Here is a 24,037-nt window from a genome sequence, read left to right as displayed (position 1 = left end):
GGCCCTCGTCCAGCCCTGCAAGGATGGGCCCAGGGGACCCTGGGTGTCCTGCATAGGGAACTGCTGCCAGGTGTGTGTGGGCGGGTGATCACCAGCTAAGAACCAGCTTAAGAGTCCTCCCCCTCTCCCAAGGCCTGTCTTGTCTCTCAGCTTCAGCACTCTGATGACTACTGTCAGGGGGGTAGGAGGGGTTTGGGGTGTTGTAAGAAACAGGCACCTTGGGCAGGGCATGGTAGCGAGGGCTGTGATCCCAGCACTGAGGAGGCTGAGACAGAAGGATTACCAGAGGCCAACAGTGAGTTCAAGTCCAGCTCAAACTCCAGAGAGACCCTATCTCAAGAATCAAAGGAAAGAAGAAAGAAAGAAAGGAAGGAAGGAAGGAAGGAAGGAAAAAAAAACAAAAACAAAAAAAACAAGCACCCTGTCAATCAGCTGGAACTAGGTGTGGGCATAGCTGTTTGTCTGGTTGTCCCAGACTGGTTGATTCTCCAGGGTTGGCTCCAGAGTAAAGTTGGTTAAGCCGGTGTCCGAGGGGACAGAGGCCACAGCCGTCTCGGGTGGGTTTTGATTTGTTACAGTTTTTTAAATTTTTTAAACAATCTATGTAGTTCAGGGTGGCCTGGAACTCACTATCTAGCCTAGGCTGGCCTTGGACTCACGGCGATCCTCCTGCCTCAGCCTCCCGTGGGCTGGGCTGACAGCCCTGTGCCACCACAGCCGGCTCTGCGTGCAGATTGTACGTAGGGTCCCTGGGAGACGCTGGAAGAGCAGGTACCGGCCAGCGTTGGGAGGCGTGGTTCTGGTCTTCAGGGGAAGGGCGCAGGCGGGGTCGCCGGCCTCAGAGAGCAGGGTGGCTCTGGATGGGGTGTGGGTAGGGCCCCCCAGTCCTCTGGTCACCGTGCCACCCCGCTGCAGGCACCCTCCGTGCCCGCCTTCGGCGCGGACTTGGCCGGGTAGGGCCGGGCCGCCTTTTCCAGTGCGCCGAGTGGCGGGCTCCGCCCTCCTCCCTCTAGCAGAGTCCCGGCCGTCCTGGCTCCGCCCCTCCCCGCCCCGCGGACTACGAGTCCCACCAGGCCCCGCGCTCTCTTCCCCGCCTCTCCCGCGGCCCCCACCGGCACCGCCCGCGGGTCGGCCGAGTGTGCTTCCCATTGGTCCGCAAGCCCTGTCAGTCACCTGGAAGCATGAGGGGCGGGGAGAAGGCGGAGATCCGGATCCGGAGCGGCTGAAAGGCGGAAGTGGAGGCCGGAGCCTGGGACACCGCCGGGGGGACAGGAACGGAGTCGGCTGGAGCCCCCGCCCCACAGAACGCCGCCGCCCCGGAGCCACGGTGAGTGTGCTCGTTCCAGTATCAGGGTCTTGCCGCCCCTTCCTCCCGCCCAATCCCGGCTTAGGGGGTACTGACCCCTCCCCCGGCCCGTAGCCCCCTCTTGAGGAGCTCCCCGGGCATCGGGCCAAAGGGGGAGCCCCTTCTTTACTTTGCCAGCCTATCGCGCGGGAGCCTAGGGAATCTCCGCGGCTCTCCCAGGCCTCTCCAGCCCGGTGGTGGAGAGAGGGACCCCAAGTTCCTCTTCCCCTGCTCCCGGAATGTGAGAGGCTCCACCAGGTGCGAAGGAGCCGGTCTCCCTTCTGGTTTGGAAGTGTCAGGGAGCGCTGTCTGTCCACGCTTTTCTTCTCTGCGTCCCATCCGAAACAGTTGTCCCCTCCAGCCCTGGAGAATTTTTTATCTCGTTTTCCTTTGGGCTGCGGGTGGCGGGCGGGGGAAGGGTCTGGGCGTGTCCGATCCTCGCCCCGAAGTAAGTTTGTAAGTTTGCTGCCCCGCTTCTCACTTCCTCTCCTTCCAAAGCCAGGACCTCGGCAGAGTTTGAAATCGGGGTCACTGAGTAGGGACGAGCTGTCTTCTTGTTTTGTCCCCTGTTCCCCCAGCCCTGTCCTCTAGTTCTGTTGTTTTCTCCAAATCTCTCTTCCTGCCTCTGAAGAATTTAGCTGAGGCTTGCTCAATCTTAGCTCTAGATCACAGATCCGGGTGGATCTGCCCATTCATTATCTTCTCTCCTCCTCCTCCTCCCCCTCCCCCACCTCAGGCTCAGTCCTGCCCTCCCAGAGCATGTGAGTGGTTCCCCAGCCCCCTCTGAGGACTGCTGACCTGTAGGGATGGGAATATAGACCAAGCATGAGGACCCTGGGGTTGGGGGCACCTCTTTCCTACCCCCAAACAGGTTTGCCACCCTGAACAGCAGTTCCCGCCACAACAAGGTCTCCAGTCCATTCTCGCTTGGGCTTGTGGCAGAGGAATAAGTTGAGATCCCAGTGCGCACTCTTAATGTGGTCATGTTTTAGCCGAGGAGGTTCACATACAGGCCAGAGACTGCTGGTTCCCCGACTCTGGACGCATGGGCCTTGTGCATTGCTTGGGACATAAGTGTGTGCAATGGCTGCTGTCTCAGAACGAGCTGGAAGGCTTTTTCATTATGTGACCAAAGTACAGTCCCGAGACTGTGCCTTAATGAGGAGTAGCCAGGCTCTGAGGCCAGCACTGACCCTTGCTATCTACGGGAAGGAAGGGAAGGAAAACTGTGCAGGCCTTGGGAGTTTCTGTAGCTCCTCATCGTTCTGGGCCACTTTAAGCTCTTGGATGCTGCTTACGAAAGCTCAAGTTTTGCTTTGAGCTCTTTTTGGCTACTTCTGGATAGCTACTAGTGTCTGATTCCCATGATTTGTTTATGAGACAGGGTCTGGCTGTATAGTCCAGCTGGCCTGGAACTCTCAGCAATCCTGCCTCAGCCTCCTGAGTGCTGGGATTACAGATGTGAGCCACCATACCCGGCTCTGACTGCTATAACATGTTCAGAGCTAGACCTGTGATGCACTTACTTCCTTTACATTGGACGACAATAACCCTGCACAGGGTCACTGGCTGGACCTCGAGCTCTGTCTGTGGGCCCGGGGGAGCCTCTGGCCTCACTGGTCCTCAGCCTGAGGGGCGTGGCCACCTCGCCTTCGCTCTTCAGGTGTGGACTGTGATTTGGGGCGTGCCTCAGGAGTCCTGGGATGAGGCAGGCCAGCTTCAGAGGGGGTCTTCCTCCCTTTGTGTGGACAAACTCTTCTGGCTCCAACTCCAAAACAGGCTTTAGAAGGAGAACCGAGGGAACCAGAGCCCAGGTGGTGATACAGCTCCTGGCATTCAGAAATTACAGGATCCCAGTGGGACACTGTTCCGCAGGGCAAGCTGGGGCTCTGATGGGCCTTTTTCTGCCTTTCTGCGGCAGGAGGACTGAAACAACTGTTTATAAGTTGTAAAGTAGCAAAATTCTCTTCACCCACATTCCTCCCAAGGGTCCTCATGGTGGTGGTGGAGTTCGCACCTGCACTTTAGAGACAATCTCAGGGGCTTGGGCGCCTTGCCCAAGACTGCAGTTACAGAGGGTCAGGCCAGGCCCGGGACTCTGGTCGGGTGCAAGCCCCTCCTGTCCAACAGTGGGCCCTGCTCCCATCTGGCCTCCTGTTGCTCCAGTAAGCGAATGGACATGCAGGGTGTTTGTGTGGACGGGCACAGTGCAGCCCCTTACCCTTCAGCTTCCCTCCTTGGCTTCGGTGTCCCACCCTGCATCTGCGCTGACTTCCTGTCTTCTTTCTTGACCTGCTCCCCTGTCTCTGCCCCTGGAGGCCATGAAGGAGGCCTAGGCCAGTCCTCTCCAGGGCCCAGGAGTTTGCTGATAATCTGTGTGCATTAAATCTCCTGGAAACCTCAAAGTCTTGACTGCTGATTGCCGGAAAATGAAAGTAAAAGCGAGAGGACTCAGGGTCCCCCTGGGTGAGTAAGGGTTGAGGGCCCACGGAGCTGTCCAAGGACCCCCTGCCCCATTTGCCCTGGTTCCCCCCAAGAGCCTGCTGTGAGTGGGAAGAATGGCCCCCCAGCTTCCCCTGTCAGAATTCACCTGGAAGCAGAGCAAGGTCAGAAATGTACACTCAGACCCATCCAGCAAGGACTTACTAGAAAACCTGCTTCTCCTAACCCCTTCTTGGGAAACTGAGGCAGTATGGTGGGACAGAAGGCACTGGGCAGAGCTGTGGAGTCAGCCAGACCCGAGCTCCTTCCGGGATGTGTGACCTTGGACTTGTCACTTGACCTCCTTTAGCCTGTTCCTTCCAGGACAGTCAGGGCGCTAAATAGCTTTCAGAATTAGCAACAAAGTGCCAGGGGCAGAACAGGTTGCCACAGAGGCCTTGAAAGCCGTCCCGCTCCGAGACCAGCTGATTCTGGTCCTTGCTTGCCAGCTTCATGCATTGGCTCATTTCTCGGATCTTGAACACAACTGGCGAGGGCTGTGTTCCCATTTCACAGAGGAGCATGCTTGGGCAACACTGCTTCCACCCCGGGGTTCCCAGCCCCTCCTGGTCTACCCAGCGAGGCTTCCGCCTTCCAGGCACCCGGCAGGTCCATGCTGAAGCAGCATGTGTCTGTCATGGATTCAAATGCAAGTTTGCATGGTTTAAGCTACAGTGGGAGACTTGATGACAGCATGGTGCTGGTAGTGGACTTCTCTGGGGACTTTCTCATCAGGATTCCTGGGGTTTGCATTTTCCCCCTTCCTGGCTTGGCACTTTTGTCCAAGCTGTTGGAGAAGCAGTGGTTCAGGTCAGGTTTAAAAACTAGGATGTCCAGAGATGGGCGTGGTGGCACACACGTGTGATCCCAGTTCTCAGAAGGCTGAGGCAGGAGGATGGATGGCTGTGAGTTCGAACTCAGCCTGGGCTACATAGTGAGACCCTGTCTCAAAAAACAACAACAAAAACTACAAAAAAATAATGGATAGTCAAACCCAGGCGAGGTGGCATGCGGGCAGCTGAGGCAGGAGGATCATCTGGAGTTCGAAGCCAGTTCTGGGCTACTTAATGAAACCCTGTCTCAAAAATCTAAAATAAATAAATAAGAACTATGTTGTCTAAAAATCAAGGCAGCGGTGCTTGCCGAGCCTTGGCAGGAACTCTTATGGAGTCCTGCAGTCGCAGCCTGGCCTCCGAGAATACAGGGGCAAGAACAGCAAACAGCTGTGCGCCAGAGCCCGGGCTCCCTCCTTGCGTCCTCCACGGCCTGGGAGGTGGGGCCCGTGTCTCGGGTGGGCACGGCGCAGCAGGTGGCAGAGCCGGGGCCAGGTCCTGCCGGGGCTCCTGGTGGTGCGCAGCCTTCCCGTCTTCTGCCCGGAAGGCTCTCCCAGCGTTGCTCCCACAGCTCAGCCTGAAAGTGCCTTCCCCCTGCCTACACTCGGGCTCTCCTTGCTGCTGTGTCCCTGCTCTGTGTGCCCCTCCCCTGGCGTCCGTGCCCGGCCGGGGAGGGGGGGACAGGAGGAATCCTGTTATGTGGCCTGCGGCGTCCCCAGCTCGGAGCTGCTAAGGGCTGCTAATGGCCTGGAGGCGTCCAGACCCGCTGGCTTCCCGAACACACCCTCCACCCTCGCTGCGCTCGCTGGAGCTCGCTCGCGTGTGGAGCCATGGGTGTCCATGCTGTTGTCCTGCCATGGGGCGTGAGCCGAGTCTCAGTCCGCCTCGCCTCGCAGCTGCCCGGACCGAGCAGAGCGAACTGGAGGGCAGGACGCAAAGACCGCTGTGTGAGGGGCGGGGCTTAGCTGGCGGGGGCGGGGCTCCAGGCCGGACCTGGGGTTTCCAGGGCAGGAGGCCCAGGAGGTGAGTGTCGCTGTGGCCTGGGATGCTGTTCTATGGGCGGGCTGTCGCTGTGGGTGGGGAGCTCCGGTCCAGCCAGGGGCACCGCGGGGATACAAGAAGGAGGGAAGGGGGGAAAGAAACCTCCAGGCCTGCGCCCTCTGTTCCCGCTCCGTGGCCAGTGAACTGTCCTCGGCGTGGGCCTAGGAGAGCTGCGGCCTGGGGTTCCATTTAGCGGTGGCAGATTCTCAGATGTCCTTCGATGCCAGTGCCGCTGGCATTTGAGGCGTCTGGCCAGGTGTCCGTGGAAAGGGCCTAAGTTGGCTTTGCTTGTCTTTTTCACCGTTAGAGGCGATCCTTCAGGAGCACTTGGGAGGAAGACCTGGGCGTGAGTGGCGTTTCCCTCGCAGGCAGGCGGCCGAGGGGGCCTCACGGTGGATGCCAGCCACGATCAAGCGGCCAAGGTACCGCCTGGCCGTCGCGGACACTGACGTTGCCCCTTTCCTGAGGGCAGAGTGTTGCCCGAGTTGTTGACCGCTCAAGACGTCATTCTCCCATGGTTGGTTGGTCTGGATTTTGGGCCCTCCTTCCTTTCTTTTTTTTTAATTTCTGATTTTTGTTAGTCATGTTTGTAGTACATAACGATTGCATTCATTGTAGAGAATTGGTACATGTACATAACACATCTCAGTTCTTTTTTCCTCTTTCCCCTGTATTTATTTGTTCAGTTATTTATCTAGTGGTATTGAGTCACAGATTCTTATTTTACACTTTGGTTTATAATCCAATCCTGCTTTCTCTGGTCGCTCAGATTGTTCCAGCTCTCACTGTAGGCCACTCTCAGCCTCCTGTGGATGCCCCTACTGCGTCATTGTGAGGCTTCTTGTTTGAGTTTTGGTTGTGGGAGCACTTCCTTGCTTTTTGGCACTACAAGATGTTCTTTGTCTGTTTCCTGCTGGGATCCTAGAGCCAGCATTCTTCCCAAGGCTGCTGTGTGGTTTGCTTCTCCCTTCTGCACTGACATGGAGTTCTGTGCACAGTTCAGGTTGTTTCTTCTCAGAGTCATCGGGGACACCGCGTGGGGTCAGGCGACCCTGTGCCTGGCGCCCTGGCCTTCGAGGACCTGGCCACCCCACTGCACCCCGCCCCGTCTGCAGCTGGTCCTGCATGGTCGGTTGGATCTGGTGTTTGCTTTGCAGTTTACCACGTGCTGAGACCAGGAGGGGTGCTCATAGCCCCCCCGCCTCCCGTCTCAGGGCCATGTTGCCCACCAAACCTGCCTGAGCTCTGGCTCCGCAGATCCCGAGACAGTCCTCATGGCCTGGGCCCCCACTTTTGCAGCCATTCGGAAGCGCAGCCCCTCTCCAGAGGGTTTATGTGGCAGTGGTGGCTGGGGCCCGCTGTCACTTGGAGCTGCAATCCCGAATCATGGAGCAGGTTGAACCCTCCGGTCGTCCTGTCACCTCTAGATGTGTAACTGAGCCCCGAGCTGGCTACAGGCCTCCTGCCTCTATTCTTAGCCCCGTGTGTCCCCCTCAGGTGGTGAGGAGGAGGCTCAGGAGGTCTCGTCACCCTGGCTGCCCTCGAGCTCGTCAGATTCTCCCTGAGCTGCCCTGACTGCTGCGGATCTCCAGCCCTTGTCATTTTCAGCTGGGCTTAGAAGGAACCGGTTTCCCCTCCCCCTCCACAGCGGTGGCTTCTTCCCGTTCCTGAGAGCAGAGTGCTTGGAGATGAAGGGGTGGCTTGGGGCTGCACAGCTGTGCTGTCCAGTGGGCTGCGGCTGCAGCTGTGGCTCTGCCAGGTCTGCGGAGAGGTGGCCATCCCCGCTTCGCTCCAGGGAATCCGAGGCTGGGGAAAGGCATCCTGGTCAGCATTTGGGGTGGGTGGGGTGGGGTGAAGGGAGGGGGAGGGCCATGTGGAGACCCCCAACCTTCAGGGTTCCCGGGGGCCAGCACCCAAGTGCTGCGGGGCTGGTGCTTCCTCAGGGCCCTGGACGTGGGGTACCAGTCCTCTTTATAGGAGAGGAGGTATTTCAGTGCCACAAGCCACAGCCATCCTGGTAACTGGGGTGCAGGGCGTGACTGAAGGTGTCCAGCCAGGGAGCGGCAGGAGCTGAAGGGTCGTTCAGGAGGTGGGGACCCTCGCTGGCTGTGACTCTGTTGGGAACTGGGTCGTTTGGGGACAGACGTGTCCTGCATCCTTGGCAGCCCTCTGCAGGCCTGCTCTGTCACCTGTGTGGTTCTCCAGGCCCACGAGCGCCTGAGCCCAGTGCTACGTGCAGCGATGACAGAGGTGCCCAGCTGGGCTTGGAGTGGCACTGTGGTCCTTGTCATCACAGTGCAGTGACAGCAGTGCCCGTGGCTCCTGCCTTCTTGTTCCTGTCACCCCCAGGCCCTGCGTCCTCAACCTTCATCTCCACAGCAGTCTTGGACGGGGCACCAAGGAGGAAGTGTGACTTGGCCATTGGCGTTTAGGCCCATTTGTCACCTGAGTTCCTCACCTGGCACCATCCTGTTTCATTCCTCAAAAGCGAAGAAGGAGGGCTGGGGATTTAGCTCAGTGGTTCCGCCGCCTGCCTTGCAAGCACAAGAACCTGAGTTTGATCCCCCATACCAAAAAAAAAAAAGTGAAGGAGGAGCTGGCCTCAAGCACTGTCCTCGGGTGTCCATGCTTTTGAGGACAGCCACTGTCTCTCCTATGACAGAGCAGAAGCTCTGACCTTGTTTGTGGGGTTCCCCTGGCCACGGGGTGTGCCCTGGTGTCTGAGGAGGAGGAGGAGGAGCAGAAGGTGGCTGCTGGCACCTGTCATCTGGTGCTCTTCCCCTTTCTCCTCCGGATGCCCCCTCGGGACTGTCCTGTGGAGTGGGGTGGTGAGGCCCCAGTGGGAGCTGAGCAGAGTCTGGGGGAGGTGCTGCTGCCGTCCCTGACTTCCGGCAGATGTCCTTGGAGACCTGGCACTGGGGCAGTACAGGGTAGAGCCGTGCTGGAGGGACGCCAGCCCTGGGCGGTGAGGTGGCAGTCATTGGCGTCCTAAGCTGTGGTCACTGCCTGGGTGGGCAGGGAGGCAGCTGGGGGTTGGCTGGGTCTTCTCAGTATCCCCTAATGTGAGCCACTGAGCAGCTGCCCCATGGCCGTCCCGACCGAGTGCACGTGGGTGCTTGTGCCCAGAGAGTGCTACAGTGGATCCACGGAGGGGTATGGGGTTGGAAAGTCATCTCAGGATTCAGGGGCCTCCCAGAATCACTAGGCAGAGCCAGGCCTGGTGGTGCACGCCCAGGATCCCAGCGCTCTGGGAGGCTGAGGCAGGAAGATCAAGAGTTTGAGCCCTGTCTGAGCAACTTAGCAAGGCTTATCTCAAAACATATGAAAACTGGCTGGAACCCATGGGCCATGGAGAGCTGAGAAGGAGCTTCGAGATCGGGGAGGGTTCCTGGAGCTCCCACCAGGGCCTGTCCCTCAAGAGCGGCCTCCATCGTGCACTGGTCAGCCCTTGCCTGAGAGACAGGGCCACAGAAACTGGCCGTGCTGTCCTGAGCAGTACCTGCACACTGGGCAGTGTGTCTTGGGGCCACACACCAAGGTGCCCCACACTCCCCTCACAGGCCTTGGTGTGGGCAGGGCCAGGGCCAGGCCGGGCTGGGCTCCTGGCCTCCCAGTTGTTGCACGTCCCCGCACCTGGGCCCGGAAGGGCATCCGTCCACCCAGGAGCTGGGTGTGCTGGGGCGGACCCCTTCTGTGGCCACCGGAAGGCAGCATCTTCCTCTGCTGCCACCTGCCACCTGCTGGTGAGAGGAGCCCTCTCTGGTCCCCACTCCTCTGCTCTTCTGCAGTATTCGTGACCTCCTCTGTGTCAGAAAGGCGAGAATACCATGGCTAAGTCCAGACAACAAGTATGAGCCTCATGAACACGCAGCAGTGGGGCTTTTGTGTGGAGTCCTTTTCTTGCCCTTCCCTGACTCGTGTTTCCGGTAGCTTCTCTCTTGGTCGACCCGTTTAGCAAGGGCCTCACTAGTGTGTGGCGAGGCCAGCACTCTGCCACCTGAGCTGTACCCTCATCTTTTGGTTGTTTCTTATCACAGGCTGAGTCTTTGCATGCTAGTGAGGGAGCAGAAAGTACTTTAAATAATGGAGAGCTAGATTTGTCTCATATTCCTGAGCTTTAATTTTTGTTACATGCAAAATTCCGCCTCATGAGCAGTTTTTAACCTTGTTGTTGACAGGTAACTTACGTGTTACAGCTGGGCTTGTGTGCAAGTTCAGCTTCCAGGTCTGAACAGCACTTCCACGCTGTGTGTGTCCCCGTTCCTGCCCATCAGTGTAGAACCTCCCCCTGCAGCGTGTTTTGGGTGTCATCCGTTTCCCTTGCTTAGAGCCGTGTCCTGCTGGAGACACAGAGGCCCTCGTCCCGTTGTCATGGATGAGCTGGTGATGTCACTGACAGGGAGCTGGGCCTCAGTGAGAGTCCTGGGTGCCTGTACGACCCTGGGCGGTGACCTCCTGCCTTGCGTTGCCCGCCATGCCTGGCCAGCGAGGCCTGGGTGTTCATGAAGCCCCCCTCTGCCCCCCGGGCCCTGGCAGCCCAGGAGGTGCGGCTGTTCATGGCCTTGGGTCCCAGGAGCCTCATCCAGCCTCTTCAGCCACCCAGGGTGCCCAGGATGAAGAGCCCCAGTGTGCAGATAAGGAGCTGAGAGCATCAGCTGGCCCGGCCACGGTCACAGCTGACCCGAGGTCAGTGGAGCCTCCAGCGTCCCAGCCTGGGGGTCACACAGGGAGGTGCTGGCTACCTTGGGGCCTCAGCCGCTCCCTCCCTCTGGCCAGTAACCAGCCTGAAGATGGGCAGGGCTGCTGTGAGGCACCGCTCCTTCCTGTGCGGCCTGAGGCCCCACTAACCTGAGCCTCGGAGGCTCCCCTGGCTCCCGCTCAGCCTTTGAACCCATCGCCTCCCTGCTGTGACCCCAGGTCACTCCTGCTGTCCTCTCCATGGGACTCAGGGCCACCCTTTCCCCCAAAGCTGGGCCAGAACCACCTCAGGCCAGGCCGGGTAGGCTCCTGCTCTCCGCCCCCTCCCTGGCAAACCTAGAGAGTGCTGGCCCCGCCAGCCCGCAGCCGGGTCCTGGTCTGCCCAGTGTCCAGGCAGGGCTGAGGGCCTCGCAGTCTGCAGCCAAACAGGAAGCACGAGAGACGCAGTCAGCTGGACTCACTGGCCCTCTCCCTGGGAAGGACCGGAACTATGCAGCGGGTGGCTCTGGGGGTTTGCAGAGGAGACTGGGACCAGGGACAGGAAGGCTGTAGCAGGCCTTGGGGCCTTGGAGGCACGAGCACGGGGCCAGATGATGTGGGTGCCTCCTGTGCCCCCCAAGTTCCTTGCTCTCTGGGATTCCCAGCTCCACCTGGGCCACCCGAAGTTGGCCCTGAAAACCACTCCAGGACTTGCACTGAGACATGGGGTTTCCGGGACACTCTTTGGTGGGTCAGCCTGTTTCCTCGCACACAGAATGTCCCAGAGCTCGGCCATCCACCCTCCCTGAGTACTGGGGACACTCAGAACAGGGCGCCCCGAGTCCTCGCGCTCACTCCTTCCTGTGGAGGACGCGGGGCGGGTGGGTTCAGGGCTCTGGTTGGGAGGGCAGGACGGGGGTCGGCAGCACCTGTCTCGCCGTCCCGAGGCAGCGGCAGTGCTGGAGGGGAATTTGACTTTGCCCCCAGCTGACTGCTGCAGCCCCGAAAGCCTCTGCCCGCCAGCCTGGGAGGAGCGGGTCTTCAGCTGCCTCTCCCTCGTCTGCCCAGCAGAGCCCCCTTCCCTGGCGCTTACCCTCCGGGCCCCTGGGAAGTGTTTTGTGTGCCGCCCGGGTGTCGACTGGCCCGGTGGCCACGGCGCTGCGGGCCAGCCAGGTCGCACCTGTCCCTGAGTCCTTGGGGGTCTCACGGATACCAGGGTCACCACTGCTTGCTGCACTTCTCTGGCATTGCAGGGGCCCTCAGTAACCGGGCCCCGTCACGAGGAGAGCCCATGGGCGTGGCTCGGGTGGCTTCCCGGAGCTGACCCTGTGGTGCCCATGCCCATGCATGTGCCTGAGGGTCAGTTGCTTGCCCAGAACTGGGGAGGTTAAGTCTTAGAGATAATGGTCGTACAGTCACTGAGCAAACGCCAGCTGGCTTTGCAAGCCACTCCCTTGGGTCAGCATTATGAGTTCCTAGAACAGTGTTGCAAGGAACCCTGGAGACGGGGCAGAAAGCACAGTGGCCACCTGGCTGAGGGGACAGCGTCTTGACTACGACAGTCTGAGCACCCCCCACTTCCTTCCTTGTTCTTCAGGGAAGGGGTGGCCCTGTTTCACAGCCCTTTCCCTTGGCGCTGTCTCGAGAGCAAACACTTGTTCCCGGCAAGTGAATCACTTCCTGCCCGTGCTCATCAGTGGCCGTGGGACCTCTGGCCTGGAAGATGATTCAGGTGAAGGAAGCGAGCCTGCGGCTGCTGGCTGGCTGGGTCAGGGAGCCATCCTCCCTCGAACCCCGGTCCTGGCCAGAGGACACACTCCCTTGCTGGGGTGGCTCGAGGGCCCCTAGGATCCCTCCTGGAGCCCCATCACCGGGGTCCTGGCTGCCCAGAGCCCTGGTTTGTAAAGCGTGGTCTCTAGGCTCCTGTGCCCTTTGCAGTTCCAAACCTGACAGAGTTGGAGCCTCCAAGCTGCACTCACCAAGTGGGAGTGTGCCCTCGTCCACAGGCCTCGATGTCTCCGTACCCCCTTATTCTCTGACTCCCTGCCTCTGCCCAAGGAGAGCGGAACCGAGGGAAAGCTGGCAGCCAGTCCTGCTGCTGGCAGAGCTCACCTAGGAGTAAGCTCGCGTGTGTGTGTGTGTGCACGCGCGTGTGTGCGTGTGCAAGTGTGTTGGTTTTTAATGTGTTTGTGAGGTTTCTGGCCCCTCAGGTGGGGAGGATGGGGAGGGGATGTGGCTGGCAGCAGACCCAGGAGCCCGGGCTGGCTTGGCCAGGCAGCAGCAGCGGAGCTGTGCTGAGGACAGCTGGCACTGGCCGGCCTGGTCCCCGCACACCCTGGGTCCAGGCGCCTTACCTTAGGGGCTTTTCCCTGGGGCTCCCTGCACCTGAGTCTGCTTCACTGCCCACTCTGGCCCTGGCTGCGGCCCCAGGACCAGACTACAAGTTTGTAGCTTGTTAACCTGAATTCTAATATCTTCCTGGGCTTTTATTTTTTGAGATGGGGTCTCACTGTGTAGTCCAGGCTGGCCTTGAACTCACCAGGTAGCTGAGGCTGATCTCAAACCTGATCCTCCTGCCTCAGCCTCCCAGGCGTGTGCCCCATTCCCGACCCAAAGAGCCTGTTGGTGTCATCCACAGGCTGGATCCCTCCGGTCCTGCTGCATTGTTACCTGGGGCGAAGGTGCAGCCTTGGGCCGGGCAGCCAGGTGGTCTCAGAACCCCCATCCTGCGGCCATACCGCAGCCTCATAGAGCAGGGAGGTGTTTGTCCGTCTGCCGCCCAGCCCAGCGAGGCTCGCCCCCCTTGTCCCTGCAGTTGGAGGCCGCCTCCCCACCAAGCCCTCTCTGTGCAGCACCAGCCCCCGCCCCACGCTCCCAGGGACCACGACAGCCTGCGGCACAGGCCATGGCAGGTCGGGGAGGCGCAGCTCGCCCCAACGGACCAGCTGTGGGAAACAAGATCTGCCAGTTCAAGCTGGTCCTGCTGGGGGAATCAGCGGTGGGCAAGTCCAGCCTCGTGCTCCGCTTCGTCAAGGGCCAGTTCCACGAGTACCAGGAGAGCACCATCGGAGGTGAGCGTGCGGGTGGAGCGGGGACCAGGAGGCAGTTTTGAGGGCAGGTGCCTCTGCAGCTCAGGAGCTCCAAGCCTGCAGCCGGGGCCCCACTGGTCGGCACTGAGGCTGAGAGGCAGGGCCAGGCCCAGCCTGAGACTCAAGTTGCCTCTGTGCTCCTGGGGACAAAGGTCCACGTCAGCAGTCCTTCTCCTGCTCCCTCCACGCCTGCCGCCTGTAGCTGGACACAGGAAGTGGGGTGATGGCTGGGGCCGAGGGGCAGACAAGGAGAGCAGCCTGCTCGGGACAGCTGCAGGTCAGGCAGAGGGGACCCCAGCTGTCGGTCACAACTTCAGAGGCCTCCTAGAACACCTGGCCAGCGCCCCGTGTTCCGGGCTCCGACTGGGTCCCCATGGTCCCCGAAGGTCAGAGTTCAGTGTGACCACGGGATGGCCTGGGGCAGGCGTGGCCGTGGGCTGGCGTGAGGCCCTGCCGACTGGGCTGGCTGGCCAGGCTGCCAGGCGTGTGCGCATGTGTGGGCCCTGACCACAGCCCCGCCCCGCCCCGCCCCGCCCCGCCCCGCCCCGCAGCGGCCTTCCTCACACAGACGGTCTGCCTGGACGACACGACGGTCAAGTTTGAGATCTGGGACACGGCCGGCCAGGAGAGGTACCACAGCCTGGCACCCATGTACTACCGGGGCGCCCAGGCCGCCATCGTGGTCTACGACATCACCAACACGGTGCGGCCCCGCCCCTCCCCTCCCCTGGGCCGGTGGGGTCTCCCGCCCGCCCCGCTCCCCGGGCGCTCCGGGTCCCTCATCTGCCCGGTCTCCTCAGGACACTTTCGCGCGGGCCAAGAACTGGGTGAAGGAGCTGCAGCGGCAGGCCAGCCCCAGCATTGTCATCGCCCTGGCCGGGAACAAGGCCGACCTGGCCCCCAAGCGGGCCGTGGAGTTTCAGGTGGGGTGGCGGGAGCCTGCGGCTGCGGGCGTCTGCAGGGTTTCTTACAGGTTGTGCTTTGTAAGCCAGGAGGTGCTTTTCTTGGTGTACCCCTGGGTGACATGGCTCCGGCCCCCAGGGCTAGACGTGCAGGTCGCACTGCGCCCAGCCAGGCTGTGTCCCTGCCGCCCGGGTTGCGGGTGACCGCAGGAGCTGTAGCTTCCCAGCCCCTGGCGGCAGGAGGGCGGGGTGCGGGGTGCCTGGGGCCCTCACTGGCCAGCTCTGGGGACCGGGGCTGCTGCCTGGGGACTTGGGTGTGAGACGTGCGGGGAGGCAGGGCCCTGGGTCCCACCGCATGTCCCTCCCGCCAGGAAGCACAAGCCTATGCAGAGGACAACAGCCTGCTGTTCATGGAGACCTCCGCCAAGACTGCCATGAACGTTAACGAGATCTTCATGGCCATAGGTGAGCGGGCGGGGGCGGGCCCAGGACCCGCCGTCCAGCGTGCTGGTGGCACGGCCATCCCCGCGGCTGAGCCAAGGAGACCCGGGCAGTTCAGCCAGCAGCGTGCCAAGCCCGGGCTGGAGTCAGCCATCGTGCCCTGGCCTCCCCGCCCCTTCTTAGCATCTGCGTATCCCTCCGGTTCAGGGTTCAAATCTTGGCCCTACCACTTGTAGTCCTGTGGTCCTAGGCAAGTTGCCTGGCCACCTGTGCCCAGCTTCTGTGTCATGTCTTCATGGGGTGGCGAGGGCCCACTGCACCCATGGGAGAAGCCCACAGACACTTCCTTCCCCCACAGCCAAGAAGCTGCCCAAGAATGAGCCCCAGAACACGGCAGGTGTGCCAGGCCGGAACCGAGGCGTGGACCTGCAGGAGAGCAACCCAGTCGGCCGGGGCCAGTGCTGCAGCAACTGAGCCCCTGCTGCCCTCTCCCCGACCCTGACCACGACCACCGGAATCCACGCTAACCAATCGCACTTAACGCCGCCACGGGCCAAGGGCCGGGAGGCTCGTGATTTCCCCGTCTGACTCTGATCTGGGCTGGGGAGTTGATCCACCTGCACCTTCTGTACAAATACTAATTCAATTTTAAGTCTTACGTCACTTTTTTAATATATGTGATCTCTGCTCTTCCCATCTCCCCTTCTGCTCTGCTGCTGGCCCTTCCAGCAACAGCCTGTGCTCCTGTCCCCACCTCCTCTGTGGGGACAGGTTGGAAGCAGTGACGTCTCCATGTCCCTCGCCAGAGGGCAGACTCAAGAGCACCCAGGTCCTCACCTTGTGGGCAGTGGCCTCGCCCAGGTAGCTCTCCTCAGCTGCAGCCCCCACTGGCCAGCTCTGAGCGCCAGACCACAGCATTAGCGCCACATCCGTGAGACAGCCACACGGCCACGGCCGCCCCCATCCTGGTCACCCTGACCTCTGTTCTGAGCCCTGTTCTGACCAAATCACGATGATGAGTATTGGGGGGTAGGGGGTGCAGGGGGACGGAACCAACTTTTTCTGTATTTTGTATTGTATGTTTCTTCAACATGTAACCAATCAGTATACTGTCAATAGAGTAAGCCAATCGATGGACCTCACCCTCGTCTCTGTCTTTCTCTGGCAGTCTGCCAGACCCTGGCCTCTCTAGGTCACCTGAAGTTAATCTAAAACCAACCACATCTCATGGGCCGGGGATTTAGCTCAGTGGTTTTGCCCCTTGCTGTGCAAGCGCAAGGACCCGAGTTCAATCCCCGGTACCAAAAACAAACAAACCAACCAACCACATCTCTTGAAGCAAACGCTTCCCCTGTGGGAGAGATGCTGGTAGTCATGGTAACCGGGAGACACGGCCTTAGTCACAGCTCTGCTGGGGGCTGATCTGGGGCCAGCCATAATGTGAAGTCAAGGGACCTGCAGTTGCTCTTCCCCGCTAGCTTACACTGCAGGGCATAGTGTGTTAAATGATCTCTATGGGTTTTGTTTCTTTGAGACAGGATCTCACTGTAGCCCAGGCTGTCTGCAAATCTGCAGCGCTCCTCCTGCCTCAGCCTCCTGAGTGCTGGGATTGCAGGTGTGCACCACCACACCTGCCTTCTGTATGGGGTTGGTTGGTCTGTACCAGGCCACTCTGGAAGCAGAAGGAAACTGCTGATGTCTTCTGGGATGTTGGCCTGGTCATGAAGGCGAGGCTATGGCACTTGGATTTCTCAGCCTCCAAGCAGGCCCACAGGGTCCTCCTGCCCCTCGGTGGCTACTCTCTGGGTCAGGTGGTGAGGGGGCCCTTCCTGCTCTGTGCTGCTCTCTGGTGGAGTCACCACTGGCTGGGAAGGCCACGACCCCATCCTGGTTTCTGATTCTGGAGCACCCTGACCTTGGGTGCCTTTTCTGCCTTCCTCCGCCCTTTTCAGGGCTGGGGGAACATTAGGACTCAAACCTGGGACTTCGATGTAGCAGTGAGCCACATCCCCAGCCCTTTATACTGTTTATTCTGAGATACGGTCTCACTAAGTTGCCCCTGCTGGCCTTGGATTTATGATTGTCCCGCCTCACCCTCTCCAGTGGCGGGGATTCGGGAGTGTACCCCAGCTCCAACCCTTTACCTTTGTCTGGCCCCAGAAGACAGCAGACCCACAGCTGGTGCGGGGTGGTTTACTGGCTCAGTCCGGGCGGGGTCCCTTCTTAGAGCCCTGGCTCGGGAGGCTTGGGAATGGGTCGGGTGGGGCTTCAGGCAGAGGCAGTGGCCTGCATGGTCCTCGAACCCACAGCTGGCTGGAGGGCGTGAGGGAGCAGGTGGCAGCGGCGGGTTCCAGGTGCCCAGGTAGCTGCATCTGCCGGTACACCTGCTTCAGGCGGTAGCTGCTCCCGCGGGGATCACAGTGCTCCTCCAGCCGCTGGCCAGCCACCAGGCTGTGCCCGTCCACCCGCAGGAGCAGCTCCTCCGGGCCGAAGCTGTGCGCGTCCATCTTCACCTGGAAGCCCTGGGCGCGGTCGCTGTCCCGCTCGGCCTCCGAGGTGTCCGTCAGCAGCCCCACCAGCAGCGTGGTCCCCGGGTCTGGCTCTGGGAGCGCCGCGCTGGGGCCAGGGGACGCCACCCCGCGGTCGTTGGAGACGCGGCTCCTGGTGCACCGCATCTGAGGGTGCAACCGTGGGCGGGAGCGCGGAGACAGGTGCGGAGCGAGGGGCAGGTCCTGGACGGCGGCAGGAGGCAGGGCCTCTCGCACTTGCCCCGCCCACACGCGCCGGGCGAGGACCTACCCCCGACGGGGTCACCCGCGGGGTGGGGCGCACGGAGGGCCGGGCTGGGGAAGGGCACAGGGCTGCGGGACGCCGGAGGGGAGGACGTCGCCCCGCTCGGGTCCGGCTCTGGTCCAGGCGCCCGAGTTGCCATCTTCGTGCCAGTCGCGGCCGGGACGCCGCTCCTGGGCTCAGTGCGTGTGGAGGAGCCCGCCCCACCCTCCCGCCCCCTGTACACAAGGTGCGCAAGAGGAGAAGCCGAGTGTCCTCAGGCCAGCACCCCGCGTCACCAGCAAGTCGTGGAGCGCCGTTCGCTGCGTAGTTGCTCCTCAGTACTGAGGACTGAGCCCAGGGCCTTCGCACCGTGCCCTCTCCAGACCTCTCCGTTTTTCCATTTTGAGACTCGCTAAGTCACTAAGTTGTCAGGGCCGGGCTCAAGTTCGGCGATCCGCCCTGAGCGCTGCAGGGACCTGCGAGCTCCTCCGCGCCCAGCAGGTTCACTGCCTTTAAATCTCCGTCCACCCTCGAGGGGCCAGGGTCGCGGGGCGTTGCGGGGCTAAGGGCTGGGGTGGGTCCAGTAGGGCGACTCCAGGGCTGGGCTTCAGCCCTTGAGCTTGGATGGAGAGGCGTCCTCGAGGGCGCCTAAGAGACGCTCTGTTCCCCAGAGAACAGCAGTCGTGACTGTCTTGGCCACCAAGAAAGATCAGAAGTAGCCGGCGCGGTGGCGCAGATCTGTCATCCTAGCATTCTGGGAGGCTAAGTCAGGAGGGTTTCAAGTTCGAGTTCGGCTGGGCAATTCAGCAGTTTGTGTCAAAGAAATAAAGAAAGGGGGCTGGGGATTTAGCTCAGTGGTGCCGCCCCTGCCTCACAAGAGCAAGGTCTGGAGTTCAATCCCCGGTACTGCAAAAAAAAAATTAAAAAACAATGGGAATGCAGCTGTTGATGGGCCCTGGGTTCAATCCCCAGTGGTGGGGGGGGGAAAGAAAAGAAAAGAAAACATACACAGCCAGCAAGGAACTCACCTGAGCCCCGGGCGTGTCGGGCGGAACAGTCTGGAAGCCCGGGAAAGACTTCGACTCCCAGAGTGCGCGGCGCGGCGCCTGCGCACTGCGCCGGCGCCCATGCGGCCCTAGGCTGAGCGCGGCGCGGGGCTGCGGGCGGCCATGGCGGATCCGGCCCCGGCCCCGGCCCCGGCCCCGGCTCCGGCTCCGGCTCCGGCCCCGGCCCCGGCCCCGGCCCCGGCCCCGGCCCCGGCCGCGCAGCCCCGCCCCCCGCCGCCCCCGGGCCCTGCGACCGCGCCTCCCGCGCCCGGCCCCGCCTCTGCGCCCGCGGCGCCGCCCGCACCCCCCTCGGCTGCAGCCCCGGCCGGGAGCGCAGGGCCCGGGGCCCCGGGGGGCGGCGGGGACCCCGCGCGGCCCGGGCTCAGCCAGCAGCAGCGCGCCAGCCAGCGCAAGGCGCAGGTCCGCGGCCTGCCTCGCGCGAAGAAGCTGGAGAAGCTGGGCGTCTTCTCGGCCTGCAAGGTGGGCGCGGGGGTTGGGCGGGCGCGGGGAGCAGACGCCTGGCTGGGGTGCACGGCCTTGACGCCCCCACCCGCCCCCAGGCCAACGAGACCTGCAAGTGCAATGGCTGGAAGAACCCCAAGCCGCCCACCGCGCCCCGCATGGACCTGCAGCAGCCAGCTGCTAACCTGGGCGAGCTGTGCCGCAGCTGCGAGCACCCCCTGGGTAGGCACGGCCAGGGCTGGGGCTCCCAGGAAATCCAGACAGTCGCGGGTGCGGGCAGCCCTTTGGAGGCCTCTCCAGCCTTCCCAACCCTGCACCTGTCCCCACCTGTCCCCGTGGCAGCTGACCACGTGTCTCACCTGGAGAACGTGTCGGAGGACGAGATCAACCGGCTGCTGGGCATGGTGGTGGACGTGGAGAACCTGTTCATGTCGGTGCACAAGGAGGAGGATACGGACACCAAGCAGGTGTATTTCTACCTCTTCAAGGTGAGCTTCCCGGGAGGGGAGGGGGTGCATTGTGTCACGTTGGGCGGTTCTGGAGCTCTGAGCTCTGCTGCCCCTGTCCTCCAGCTCCTGCGGAAATGCATCTTGCAGATGACCCGGCCCGTGGTGGAAGGGTCCCTGGGCAGCCCCCCATTCGAGAAGCCTAACATTGAGCAGGTGGGACAGGGAAGGGGAGCCTGGGGAAGGCTTGGAGCAGTGGGGAGCTCGTGTTAGAGAAGGGCGTGCTCTGTGCCTACCTCCTCCTGGTCGCTCACTTGGCCTCCTTCCGGTTTGTCCCCTCCCCAGGGTGTGCTTAACTTTGTGCAGTACAAGTTCAGTCACCTGGCACCCCGGGAGCGGCAGACTATGTTTGAGCTCTCTAAGATGTTTCTGCTCTGTCTCAACTACTGGAAGCTGGAGACGCCTGCTCAGTTCCGGCAGAGGTCCCAGTCCGAGGACGTGGCCACCTACAAGGTCAACTACACCAGGTGGGCCCAGCTCGCCCCGAGGCCTCCAGCCCACCCTGGCTTTGAAGCTCTCCCCTCACCTGCCGCCCCTGTCCCCAGGTGGCTCTGTTACTGCCACGTGCCCCAAAGCTGTGACAGCCTCCCTCGCTACGAGACCACCCATGTATTCGGGCGCAGCCTGCTGCGGTCCATTTTCACTGTGACTCGCCGGCAGCTGCTGGAAAAGTTCCGAGTGGAGAAGGACAAGCTGGTGCCTGAGAAGAGGACGCTCATCCTCACCCACTTCCCCAAGTAAGGCTCCCTCTGGCCTGCTGGGACTCCGCCAGCCCTGCTTCATGTCCTCGAGGCTGTCCCTGTTCTAGCACCCCAAAAAGCCAGAGCTCACACTGGCAGTGACACCATTCCCACCCAGGGGTGCCTGGCCACAGCACCAGTGGCTTGTGCTCAGAGCCAGACTCCCCGTGCCCTGCTCGTCCTGGGCCAGCCCTGCTTCTCACCTCCAAGTAGAGAAGGCACAGGGCCAGGGCTTCGCCAGGGCAGCACCTTGTCTTGTCCCGGCTTCCCAGCCCCAAGAGTGGGCTCCAGTGGGTGGCCCTCGGGTCCCCTGAGGCTGCAGGACGGAGTGGCAGGGCTGTCTGTGCTGCCCCCAGGTTCCTGTCCATGCTCGAGGAGGAGATCTATGGGGCCAACTCTCCCATCTGGGAGTCGGGCTTCACCATGCCACCCTCGGAGGGGGCGCAGCTGGTGCCCCGGCCAGGTAAGTGGCACTGCAGGCTCTGGGGGTTTGGCCGGGGCCGGGAGGGCCTGGATCACCTTCCTGTCCCTGTCCCTGATGCTCTCTTTCCCACAGCCACGGTCAGTGCCGCGGTGGTTCCCAGCACCCCGATCTTCAGCTCCAGCATGGGAGGCGGCAGCAACAGCTCCCTGAGTCTGGATGCCACGGGGGCGGAGCCCATGCCAGGTGGGGACCTGACCCCAGATCTCTGACCTCTCACCTTAAGCTCAGCTTCTTTGACTGTGGGCAGTGACCTCCCTACCCTCCCGCAGGCGAAAAGAGGAAGCTGCCCGAGAACCTGACCCTGGAGGATGCCAAGCGGCTGCGCGTGATGGGCGACATCCCCATGGAGCTGGTCAACGAGGTCATGCTGACCATCACCGACCCCGCCGCCATGCTGGGCCCCGAGGTGGGCGTGGGGCCTGCGGACCACGGGGGCGGGGCCCCCCTGCCCCCACTCACCACCCTCCCTGCCCCCACTCACCACCCTCCCTGCCCCCAGACCAGCTTGCTGTCGGCCAATGCCGCGCGCGACGAGACCGCCCGCCTGGAGGAGCGGCGTGGCATCATCGAGTTCCACGTCATCGGCAACTCGCTCGCACCCAAGGCCAACCGGCGGGTGCTGCTCTGGTTGGTGGGGCTGCAGAACGTCTTCTCGCACCAGCTGCCGCGCATGCCCAAGGAGTACATCGCCCGCCTCGTTTTCGACCCGTGCGTCCCGGCCCGTCCGCCTTGCCTGGGGACAGCATCTGACCCCTTCCCAGCCAGGCCCGCTCCCCCCTCCCTGCCGGCCCTGACCACAGCCGGCCCTCGGGCCTTGGGGTCTGGGGAGCAGGGACAGGCACGGCCATGATGCACCCCTGTCTTCTAGGAAGCACAAGACGCTGGCCCTGATCAAGGACGGGCGCGTCATCGGCGGCATCTGCTTCCGTATGTTCCCCACCCAGGGCTTCACCGAAATCGTGTTCTGCGCTGTCACCTCCAATGAGCAGGTCAAGGTGAGCACAGGCTGTGCCCTCCGCCGCATGCAGGGCCAGTGGGACCTTGGCCCTTCCTTCGGTGACAGAGTTTTTTCTTCATGGCCCCAGCAGGGGTAGCTGGCCCTTAGGAACTGTGCATTTGGGAATCATCTGTTGTGGCCAGGTGCTTATAATCCCAGCACTGTGGGAGGCTGAGCCAGGAGGATCTCAAGTTGGAGCGCAGCCTGGGCAACTAGCAACTTAGTGAGACCCTGTCTCAGAACAAATGAAAGGGCTGGGGTGCGGGGATTTAGCTCAGTGGTTCCTGCGCCTGCCTCGCAATTGCGAGGACCCGAGTTCTATCCTCGGTACCTAAAGAAAAAAAACTGAAAGGGCTGGGGATGCAGCTCAGTGCAGAGGCCCTGTGTTCAGTCCTCAGGACCACACACAAGGGAGTGTTGGAAAATGGTGCCTGAGAGTCAGCAACTTTGCTTTTCCTTCGTTCTTGTTTTCCCTTTGGTGCTGGGCTGCCTCCAAGCTGCGCCCCCAGCCAGCAGCACTGTTACGGAGCCTCTGTTTCCATCGCGGTGCCTCCGCTGTGGTGAGGAGCTGACCTTCGTCACAGGAGGTGCCTCCCAGGCTGACCCTGCCCCATCCCAACAGGGCTACGGCACCCACCTGATGAACCACCTGAAGGAGTACCACATCAAGCACGGCATCCTCTACTTCCTCACCTACGCCGACGAGTACGCCATCGGCTACTTCAAGAAGCAGGTGACCCGGCCCCACCTGCTGTCCCTCGGCATCCCTGCTCCTGCTGGCATCTGCGGGGAAGTCCCCTGGTTGGGGACAGATCCAGTGGCCCCATGAGGTGGGGGGCTCAGGCCACCAGAGTTGGGGAGCGCGTGCTGAAGGATGGGGTCCTCGCCGCATACCCCAGGGCTTCTCCAAGGACATCAAGGTCCCCAAGAGCCGCTACCTAGGCTACATCAAGGACTACGAGGGGGCGACGCTGATGGAGTGCGAGCTGAACCCCCGAATCCCGTACACAGAGCTGTCACACATCATCAAGAAGCAGAAAGAGGTGTGCGTGCATGCGTGTGTGCTCCGTGCCCTCCCCGCAGGGGACATCGGAGGACAGTGGGAACCGGGTCTCATCCCCCCCACCCTCAGATCATCAAGAAGCTGATTGAGCGCAAACAGGCCCAGATCCGCAAGGTCTACCCTGGGCTCAGCTGCTTCAAGGAGGGTGTGCGGCAGATCCCCGTGGAGAGCGTGCCCGGCATCCGTGAGCAGGGTCGGGGGCGGGGGGGCACCTTGTGCACCTGCCTCCGGTGTAGACTGCAGGTGGGCTCAGGGACGCTCTCTCCCTCCCGCTGCAGGAGAGACGGGCTGGAAGCCACTGGGGAAGGAGAAGGGGTGAGTGCATGGCGTGGGGCGGGTGGGGGCTGGGGTGCACAGAGCCTGAGACCCCACTTCTCACCCCAGCAAGGAGCTCAAGGACCCCGACCAGCTGTACACGACCCTCAAGAACCTGCTGGCCCAGATCAAGGTGGGGAGACGCAGCCCTGCCGGGGCGGAGCCTTTCTGTCCACGTTGGGGGGGCAGCACCGGGCTGGGTGGGCTAGGGCAGGGCAGGACACAGCGGGTCCCAGCCTGGCTCTCTCCAGTCGCACCCCAGCGCCTGGCCCTTCATGGAGCCGGTGAAGAAGTCGGAGGCCCCCGACTACTACGAGGTCATCCGCTTCCCCATCGACCTGAAGACCATGACGGACCGGCTGCGCAGCCGCTACTACGTGACCCGCAAGCTCTTCGTGGCCGACCTGCAGCGGGTCATCGCCAACTGCCGCGAGTACAACCCGCCGGACAGCGAGTACTGCCGCTGCGCCAGTGCGCTGGAGAAGTTCTTCTACTTCAAGCTCAAGGAGGGCGGGCTCATCGACAAGTAGCCCTCGGACCCTTGGGCGCTCAGCCTCCCCAGCCCCAGACCCTCTGCTAGAGGATGAACTATGCTCGGCCCTGGGCCTGGCCCTGGTTCCCTGGCCGCAAGCCTTGGCTCCTGGTCCTGGTCCAGTGGCTCTGGCCCTGAGGGCCATGACTGCGCCTTGTTTCAGCGAGTGACCTTGGGGTCCCAGCTGAGCCCAGTTGGAGGGCTATGGTTGGCCCTGCTGCCCTGCGGTCTGCCCCCGGGGCGGGCGTGGGGACCACTCATTGCCTGGCATTAATCCCTTGAGGAAACAATAAAGCGCTGTGGTTTTTACC

At 62.0% G+C, this 24,037-nt stretch overlaps 3 protein-coding genes across 12 annotated transcripts; 2 read left to right on the top strand and 1 right to left on the bottom strand.

Annotated features, from left to right (window-relative positions):
- Positions 1–1,178: 1,178 nt before the first annotated feature.
- Rab5c (RAB5C, member RAS oncogene family) lies at positions 1,179–15,951 on the top strand. 9 transcript variants are annotated; one of them, XM_087202307.1, is made up of 8 exons: positions 1,227–1,327; positions 11,975–12,109; positions 12,316–12,495; positions 13,193–13,448; positions 14,018–14,169; positions 14,267–14,389; positions 14,740–14,833; positions 15,168–15,951. In XM_087202307.1, the coding sequence occupies exons 4-8, from the start codon at positions 13,283–13,285 to the stop codon at positions 15,281–15,283; spliced, it is 651 nt and encodes a 216-aa protein (XP_087058433.1). In that variant the 5' UTR covers positions 1,227–1,327; positions 11,975–12,109; positions 12,316–12,495; positions 13,193–13,282; the 3' UTR covers positions 15,284–15,951. The 9 variants fall into 9 exon arrangements, with proteins under 9 accessions (XP_004859419.1, XP_021096014.1, XP_004859416.1 ...); XM_004859359.4 differs by lacking the exons at positions 11,975–12,109; positions 12,316–12,495 and adding an exon at positions 3,664–3,811 and having other exon boundaries at positions 1,215–1,327; positions 13,230–13,448; XM_087202310.1 differs by lacking the exons at positions 11,975–12,109; positions 12,316–12,495 and adding an exon at positions 6,008–6,217 and having other exon boundaries at positions 1,221–1,327; positions 13,230–13,448.
- An 898-nt stretch (positions 15,952–16,849) lies between these two features.
- Hspb9 (heat shock protein family B (small) member 9) lies at positions 16,850–18,741 on the bottom strand. Its single transcript, XM_021240357.2, has 2 exons — positions 18,610–18,741; positions 16,850–18,487 (listed from the first exon to the last, which is right to left on the bottom strand). Exon 2 carries the CDS (start codon positions 17,482–17,484, stop codon positions 17,011–17,013), a length of 474 nt encoding a protein of 157 aa, XP_021096016.2. The 5' UTR covers positions 17,485–18,487; positions 18,610–18,741; the 3' UTR covers positions 16,850–17,010.
- Kat2a (lysine acetyltransferase 2A) lies at positions 18,713–24,035 on the top strand. Of its 2 annotated transcripts, XM_004859837.2 has the most exons (17): positions 18,713–19,107; positions 19,188–19,311; positions 19,432–19,577; positions 19,662–19,751; positions 19,881–20,062; positions 20,141–20,332; positions 20,692–20,798; positions 20,892–21,002; positions 21,089–21,225; positions 21,319–21,527; positions 21,688–21,814; positions 22,439–22,549; positions 22,716–22,859; positions 22,949–23,063; positions 23,158–23,194; positions 23,264–23,327; positions 23,446–24,035. In XM_004859837.2, the coding sequence occupies exons 1-17, from the start codon at positions 18,751–18,753 to the stop codon at positions 23,722–23,724; spliced, it is 2,532 nt and encodes an 843-aa protein (XP_004859894.2). In that variant the 5' UTR covers positions 18,713–18,750; the 3' UTR covers positions 23,725–24,035. The 2 variants fall into 2 exon arrangements, with proteins under 2 accessions (XP_004859894.2, XP_087058422.1); XM_087202296.1 differs by lacking the exon at positions 23,158–23,194.
- Positions 24,036–24,037: the final 2 nt, after the last annotated feature.

Source organism: Heterocephalus glaber, unplaced genomic scaffold (assembly GCF_053883595.1).
Source record: "Heterocephalus glaber isolate CG9 unplaced genomic scaffold, H.glaber_assembly_v1.0 deba00001773, whole genome shotgun sequence".
NCBI lineage: Eukaryota > Metazoa > Chordata > Mammalia > Rodentia > Bathyergidae > Heterocephalus > Heterocephalus glaber.
Note: the sequence above shows the minus strand (reverse complement) of the source record. Positions and strands in the feature narration are given on the sequence as shown.

Bases quoted from the DNA above. Each gene is read 5' to 3' on its own strand.
- Hspb9 (XM_021240357.2), bottom strand. From the start codon at position 17,484: ATGCGGTGCACCAGGAGCCGCGTCTCCAACGACCGCGGGGTGGCGTCC.
- Kat2a (XM_004859837.2), top strand. From the start codon at position 18,751: ATGGCGGATCCGGCCCCGGCCCCGGCCCCGGCCCCGGCTCCGGCTCCG. The intron at 19,752-19,880 runs GTGGGACAGGGA...TCCCCTCCCCAG, and splicing joins AGAAGCCTAACATTGAGCAG to GGTGTGCTTAACTTTGTGCA. The intron at 22,860-22,948 runs GTGTGCGTGCAT...CCCCACCCTCAG, and splicing joins TCATCAAGAAGCAGAAAGAG to ATCATCAAGAAGCTGATTGA.
- Rab5c (XM_087202305.1), top strand. The intron at 14,170-14,266 runs GTGCGGCCCCGC...CGGTCTCCTCAG, and splicing joins TCTACGACATCACCAACACG to GACACTTTCGCGCGGGCCAA. The intron at 14,390-14,739 runs GTGGGGTGGCGG...CCCTCCCGCCAG, and splicing joins AGCGGGCCGTGGAGTTTCAG to GAAGCACAAGCCTATGCAGA.